General features: G+C 33.9%; 1 protein-coding gene across 1 annotated transcript; it reads left to right on the top strand.

Annotated features, from left to right (window-relative positions):
• Positions 1-240: 240 nt before the first annotated feature.
• On the top strand, positions 241-1,807 carry LOC108484871 (uncharacterized acetyltransferase At3g50280-like). Its single transcript, XM_017788760.2, has one exon. It carries the CDS (start codon positions 319-321, stop codon positions 1,684-1,686), a length of 1,368 nt encoding a protein of 455 aa, XP_017644249.1. The 5' UTR covers positions 241-318; the 3' UTR covers positions 1,687-1,807.
• The last annotated feature ends 6,435 nt before the right edge of the window (positions 1,808-8,242 follow it).

Here is an 8,242-nt window from a genome sequence, read left to right as displayed (position 1 = left end):
ATTTTTTCTTCTTCTTTTTTTATCAGTTCAACATAAAAAATAATAATTTAATTGGTTCAATCATGCATATAATACGCAAATTATATAATATAAACAATATTGCTAAAATATTTGACTCGATTCCTAGCAATTCAACAACCAAATAAAGCCAAGGTGTGAATCAAAAGTAGACCAAGCAAAATAGATTTTTATCTCTTCCATTTGAGCAACCTATACATGTATATATATAAACACAACATTGCATCAATATTCAACGACCCTGCTAATCCAATCAAAATATACTTTACCCTCTTCCTCTCTAGCAACCCAATAAAAGAAATGGAACAATCAACAGTTCGAATCATCTCAGAATGTTATGTTACACCACAACATGTTTCTGATCAATCAAAACAGCCTTACTATTTGACAACATGGGATCTTGTTATGTTGTCTGTACAGTACATCCAAAAGGGTCTTCTCTATACCAAACCAGAGAATAGTTGTGAAGAAAACTTGATCAACAATGTCTTGGACCGGCTCAAGCATTCCCTTTCCATTGCCCTCGTTCATTTCTATCCCTTATCAGGTCGGCTCGTAACGAGAATAGAAGAAAACCCAAAGTCTCATTTCGTGTTTGTGGATTGTAATAACAGCCCAGGAGCCAAATTTATACATGCAGCTGTTGGTTTATCTGTGTCCGACATTGTTTCACCTACATATGTTCCGTTGGTTGTTCAATCGTTCTTCGATCATGATCGAGCAATCAACTATGATGGTCACACCACACCTTTGTTATCGATTCAGGTCACCGAACTGGTAGATGGGGTGTTCATAGGTTGTTCAATGAACCATGTTCTTGGTGATGGAGCTACCTTTTGGCATTTCTTCAACACATTATCCGAAATATTTCAAGCTCAAGGAGATACTAAAATGAAAATCTCACGTCCGCCAGTGCTAGAGAAGTGGTTTCCAGAGGGTCATGGTCCATTACTTAACCTTCCTTTCACCAACCAAGATGAGTTCATCACTAGATTTGAAGCACCCGAGCTTTTAGAGAGAATGTTCCATTTCTCAGCAAAATCCATTGCAAAGCTCAAAGAAAGGGCTAACACAGAATCCAACACCACCAAAATCTCCTCCTTTCAATCTTTATCTGCATTTGTATGGCGATCTATAACAAAGGCACGTCGTTTCCCAAACGAAACAGTCACTGGTTGTAGGTTAGCTATAAACAATAGGTCAAGGCTAGAACCAGCTTTACCCCTAGATTACTTTGGAAACTCAATTCAATCTGTTAGAGCAGTGACCACAGCCGGTGAACTGCTCGACAATAATCTCGGTTGGGCTGCTAGGAAACTACACCAAGCTGTGGTTAACCATACAGATAAACAAGTGCGTGGTTTCGTCAATGGTTGGCTTGATTCACCCTTCATTTACCAGATTGCTCAGCTTTTTGACCCACAAAGTGTGATGTTTGGAAGCTCGCCGAGGTTCAACATGTATGAAAATGAGTTTGGGTTAGGGAAAGCATTGATGCTTCGAAGCGGATATGCCCATAAGTTTGATGGGAAAGTTTCGTCGTATCCAGGACGTGAAGGTGGTGGAAGTGTTGACTTGGAAATTTGCCTTCCACCATCTTCAATGAAAGCTCTTGAATTAGATGAAGAGTTCATGAGTGTTGTTTCTTGTGGTGGAATTGATATTTGATAATAAAATATATTGTGGGGTGAAATATAGAAATTTGTTTTTTTAATTTTGTTATATTACGTACACAGTTATTGTCATGTTGACATATTAATATTTAATTAAATTTTTAAAGTTATCTAAATTTTTAAAGTTATTTATGTGATAATTTAGGTATATGTCATATCCGTAAAATTAAATAATTTTAAACTTTTTCATTTATTTTTAAATGATTTGATAAAATATAAATTTAAAATTTAAGAAATAATTTTTAAATAAATGACTAAAATAGTTTCTTTCCTTTATAAAAATAGAGAGTAACTTCTAACAACCATCACTAAATTTGGATCACTACCTACAATTTTAACTATGATTTTAGTATTTCTATAATTTCATTTGAAATTGATAATTCATTTATTTTCTATCTTTAAAGTGAACTTTTTATATAAAAATATAAAATATTTATTATTAATTGAATATGATTGATTGAATTTTTCATATGCTTTCATTATGTTATTGAGTAACAGTAAAAATATCAATGTCATAACTTTAACAATAATCACCAGTGATATCATCATTTTTTTTTTTTGCTACTTGTATCATCAATTTAAACCTACTAATAGCATTCTTAAAATAATTGATAAGTTGGTTATAGTGATCGAGGAAACGCCTCTAGCCACCAGCCTTCCGTGTGTAAATTAACTGTGAAAATGCTCGACAACTAACCCTAACCGAACGAACAACCCTAAAACACGCATAGACAATTTAACTCATTGGTTGCCTTGCGAATTAGAAAGACCCAACTTGAATCAACGGTCTCAACAGTATAGATCGTTTAAACCCGACCACTATTTCCCTTGATAGATCTAACCACTCACTCAATTAGTCACGCCAATTTGTTATTCAGTAGACCGATTACAACAATTATGGACGTATCGGTTCTTCCAACTATACGCTACAAAATATCTAATCAACGAGTCTTTTTTTACTTGATGCTATTATGATTTTTTGTTCAGAATCCCCATACATGATAAACCATAATATATACACATTTTTACCCCATGCTTGGCATATTTATGGATGATTTTTCCTTGGTTTCATTGAATTCGATGCTCCTAATCCTTTAAGTTCATGTTTTATACTTAGGCAAGCATAGGAAGGCAAAAAGGGAAAGAAATGGGCCAAAAATAGACAAAATGGGCCTAATTCAGTGTTTCACACAGCTCAGGCACTTCCACACGGGTAAACCACATTCCCGTGTGTCATGGCCATGTCGACTAAAAACAAAGTCAGAATTGCACACAGCCTCAAGACCCTCACACGGGCATGGCACACGGCAATGTCCCTGTCGAGCCCAAGTCCAATTCTAATCGAAAAAGGCTAATTTTGAGGGTTTTAAAGCATTCCAAAGTCTATATAAACACCCTAGAAGAGGATTAGAGGGGGGACACGGAGAATAAAAGGCAGAAAATACTCGAGAATAGCCATCGGGATCAGCTCAGAAGGAGGATCTACATCTAGACTGAAGATTTCCATCCAATTTCCTAGAAGTTCTTTGGGTTTCTTTATGTTTTGTTGTTTTCCAATTTTTGAGATGTTTTCCATTATTATGAACTAAACTCCCTAAATACCTAAGAGAGATGAAACCTAAGACGAATCTTATTACTCTTTAAATTATATGATAAATACTTGTTCTTATTCTTAATTGTGAGATTTAACCCTTACTTTAATATTCCAAGATATTAATTCTGGTTTTTGATGTGCTTATTCAGTGGAATAAAAGTCCCTGTTTAAGAGTAGATCGTTCATAATTAAGCAGAGTTGCATGCAATCCTAGAGATAGGATGACATAAATCTACTGCCTTAGAGTCAAATCTAATAAAGGAATCCATAGATCGAGTTAATACGATAATAGGGGTTTTAATTAGAAAGAGATTTCGATTAATCAACCTAGAGTCAGTTGTTTTTAGTTTGAGAGAGATATTAACATCAATCAGGGAATCCTACAGATTAAGTCAAGTGAATAAATCATCTAATTCAGAGGTAATAAGTGAAGTCTAGGTGAATTCTTCCTCGGGTATTGTCTTCTCCATTGTTTTTTTCCAAAAGTATTTTTCAACTTTAATCTCTTTCGCAATCTTAGTTAATTAGATAATTAGTTTAAGATTAAAAAGTCTCTTAATTGTTAGGCTAGATAATAAAAAGATAGTAATTACTAGTACTTTTAGTCTTCGTAGATATGATATTTCCGGTCTCACCATAACTATACTACTGTTCGATAGGCGCACTTGCCTTAGTCGAGTTTTTAGTTAGTTTAGTGACCATCAATACACCTCTAGCACTTTGATCTTACTTTCTATGGCTGCACGGATACCCATGATGCATACTTCATATTCTGCCATATTGTTCGTGCAATCAAAATCTAATTTACTAGTAAAAGGATAATGATCTCCATTTAGAAGATACCATGACTTCCCCAATTTCGTTACCCATTGCATTTGAAGCTCTGTCAAAGTTTAGCTTTCAAGAATGACCTTCTTGAGAGTCTTCTTCAGTGATTGCAACATACATCAAATCTTCGTTTGGGAAATCGAAGTGTAGAGGCTCGTATTCTGGCTAGAAAATCTGCTATTGCACTTCCTTTTACTGCCTTCTGGTTCACATAGACTATATCAAATTCAGAAAGCAGAATTTACCATCGAGTCATTCTTTTATTCAGGGCGGTCGATTCTATCATGTACTTCAAAGGGTCCATTTTTTAGATTAGCCAACATGTACTGTCTCAGTTTTTGGGTTGTCTAAATCAAGGCACAACACAACTTCTCGATTGATGAATATCTTATCTTACCTTTAGTGAATTTCTTACTGAGGTAGTATATCGCCCTTTCTTTCCTTCTTGACTCATCATGTTGACCAAGCACGCATCCCATAAAATTCCCAAATACTGCCAAGTACAGTATCAGCTGCTTATCTAGGCTAAAAGGCATCAGCATTGGGGCATTGGACAGGTAATATTTAACTTGTTAAAAGTTTTCTGACAACCCTCATACCATGAAGGAGAACAATGAGTAACCTGCCATGTTGTTTACTAATGTGTCAATGTGAGGCAACGGGAAATTGTCTTTTGGGCTGACTTTTTTTAAATCCCTGTAGTCCACACACATTCGTACTTTTCCATCCTTTTTTAGGGACGGGGACGATATTGGCTACCCATTCTGAGTATCTAACCACTTGTAGGAGATCAATGTCAAATTGCTTCTTGACCTTTTCTTTTAATTTAACAGGACATCGAACTTCATCCTTTGAAGTTTTGTTGAACCGGCTCACATTCTTCTTTTATGGGAAGCCAGTATACCACAATATCGGTACTTAGACCAGGCATGCTTTGATACAACCATGCGAAGACGTCTTTGAATTCTTGGAGTAACTCTTAGAGTAACTCAATGATGTTTCGCTTTGTCTCCGCGATGATACAAGCTCTGATCTCCACTTATTTCTTTTCTTGATCACCTCCTAAGCTCATAATTTCTACTGCCTCTTTGTGAGGTAGGATCTGTTTCTCCTCTTGTTCTATCATCCTTAACGAATCAGGAGATAGGTTACAATCTCGATCACCTTCAAAGTCTTGAGGTTCCTCTAAACACATATCGTGCTTAAAATGATATTTTGAGTCAGTAACAGCGTCACTCATATCATTGATATCTGAAGACCTGTTATAGGAAAGAAGGAAGACCTAAAGAACAAATAAATTTAAGGATAGCTATTTGTATGGTATGAGAATGAATTAAATGAAAAAAATAAAAGAATATTTTCCAAGTGGGACACAAAGATGCATTGTTTTTATTGAAATAAAAATAATGTACATATGCCTTTTTCACAAAAGGATTCCTATTACTCCTAAGCTCAGAGCAATAGGTGTGTTCTGAATATTACTCTGAAATGGTCCTAAAAACCACAGGGATTTTCTCCACGGTCTAGTTGTTCAAAATACTTTCGGGGATGTAAGGACAGATTCTTGATAGGTTTTTTTAGTTCCCTCTTCAAACCCTCGATATTTTCAAATAATTCTAGCTCTTTGTTATCCATCAGGCTCTGTACTAGAGTTCTGAACTCAACGCACTTTTGGATTTCATGCAATGAAATGTAATGTTAGTGAATGGAAAAGATGCACGCAAAAAGGCGTTGATTCTAGTTCAATTCCATTAGAACAACTTTACTAGAAAACAAGTTTCTTTACATAAAACAGATACATATACAACCTTGCTTTCACACTCAAAACCTTAACTTTCACAAGAAATAAAATTAATTCTCAACCCTGATCCAACTCCGATTCGGATTTTAGACTTTGAACAGCTGGGGTCAGCCAAAGCTTCACTCATAACGTGGTCCATATCTCTGACCTGCCCCTCTCACAGGCTGTCACATTTCTTTTGTTTCCTTTTCTCGGACAATATTCGCACGACTGTGTTGTTTTCCACTTTATCAAGAAACCCATTTTCCATGATAAGCTCTCTATTTAGCAACTGAACGTGAATCAATGCCCTTTTTTATGATGAAAATGTCATGCAATCACAGTCAAAACAAAATAAAACAAGTCAGTACATTGCATACCAAGCTAGAATTTAAAGCAAACAATAAATAATAGATAGAGCGCCTATTCGAGTGACCACTAGGGTTTGGTGTGTTTCTACCTAGAGTAAGCTTTTAGGGCTCATTATATGATGTTCGGTTCTAAAGTAAGGGTACCTGAACTGGCAGATTCCTTTCCTCACCCATTATAGGCTCATACGGATCGAGTTCAGTTCAGAGGAATACATTTCCCTATGGCTATACGGAGATGAAAATCTCACGAAGACATAGGTACGGATGCATCCCGAAAGTGATCCACTATCCTATACGGAGGTGAAGACCTCACGAAGGAATAGTTTCTCACTCTCACTAAAAAGGGTAAAATCGACCAATTATGCGATGTAATATACAGAGATATATTAAAAGACTCAAAACAATAAAGCAAACATATCGAAATGATGCAGACCATAAAAATGAAATGCAATGAAAGGATCGTAAGTTTAAACCAAATTCTCAATTTTCGGCAAAAAGACAAGAAATAATCAACTTGTGGCTTGACTCTCTTATTTTGTCCCTAGTGGAGTCGCCAAGCTGTAGAAACCATTTTTTTGAAAGGTCGACTTTGTATTTTAAAAAAATGAAAACGAACGGGAGTCGCCACCAATCCTTTTTTTATGAGGTGTGATCGGGTCACCTCGTAATTTGATCGCTTTAAGAAATAGTTTGATTTATTAAAACGAAATTTTTTGGTCTACGAAGTTCAGGAAACAGGTTCGGGAGTCGGTTACGCACGTGGAAGGACTAGCACCCTCGTGACGCCCAAAATTGGTACCTAATTGATTAATTCGCGTCTTAGTGTTGAAAGTTGAAAACTTGAAAATAATTTTAAAAAAAATACGATCCTTCTTTGTATTAATGTTAATTTCAATTAAAATTACTCGAATAAATTAAAATGTACAAAACGCCTCTCTATCTCGAAGTAACAAAATGTCACATCCCGTAAGTTAGGACACGACACCTCTTATTCTTGATAATAAGTTTGCCTTTTATTATTTTTATTTAAATCTCGCGTATTTTAAAAGGAGATTCGGTCATCTAGGTTCAACGAGAAAATTGAAACCCTGTAAGTTAGGGCACGACTTCTCGAATCTCCAAATATCGAACATTGCCATATTACTTCAAAATTTTCTTTTATACATTGTGCAAAAGTAACGTAACACTTAAATTTTAATTTATTCGGGTATGGTGCAAAACGGACAAGTATGTTTGAATGTAACATCTAGCACAAGTATTGGCATAATATAAATAACTAGTAACAAGTGAATAAATCAATAGGACGAAAATATTATGCTAGTAAATGATGATAATCGACTATGATGATAGAATGAATAAATGAAAAAAATTTAATAATAATAATAACAATAATTATAATAATAGCTATCATAATATTAATATAAATAACAATAATAATAAGAAGAATAGTATATGTAGTAAAAAACATAAATAACCTAATTTTTAAAAATATATACATAAAAGGGCTAATAAATAGACAAATGAATAAATAATAATAAAATAATAATAACAGATGATAAAATGATGATAATAATAAAGTTATAAATAAATAATCAATGAAAGAAAAATAAAAGTTTGAAAGAAATGAAAGAACAATAAATAAATGAATACAAGAATTAAAATAAATTGTATATGAATAATATATATATATATATATATATATATATATATATATAAAATAAGTAAATGAACAAGCAAATGAGTAAAATAAAGGAATGATGAATGTATAATCAAGTAAATAAGTAAATAAATAAATAGAAGGATTAAAGTAAAAAGGGTTAATCATAACTTAAATGAAATTAAAAGAACAAATAAAATAAATAACAAATGGACTAAAATAAAAAAAGCATTCATAAAAATAAATAATTTAGGAAGAATCCAAAGTAAATAAATAAGGCTAAATTGACATTTAAGTAAAATAAGAGGGATAAATTGCGGA

Source organism: Gossypium arboreum, chromosome 6 (genome assembly GCF_025698485.1).
Source record: "Gossypium arboreum isolate Shixiya-1 chromosome 6, ASM2569848v2, whole genome shotgun sequence".
Lineage (NCBI taxonomy): Eukaryota > Viridiplantae > Streptophyta > Magnoliopsida > Malvales > Malvaceae > Gossypium > Gossypium arboreum.
The sequence above is the reverse complement of the archived record's forward strand: the minus strand, read 5'-3'. Positions and strand labels throughout refer to the sequence as shown.

Bases quoted from the DNA above. Each gene is read 5' to 3' on its own strand.
- LOC108484871 (XM_017788760.2), top strand. From the start codon at position 319: ATGGAACAATCAACAGTTCGAATCATCTCAGAATGTTATGTTACACCA.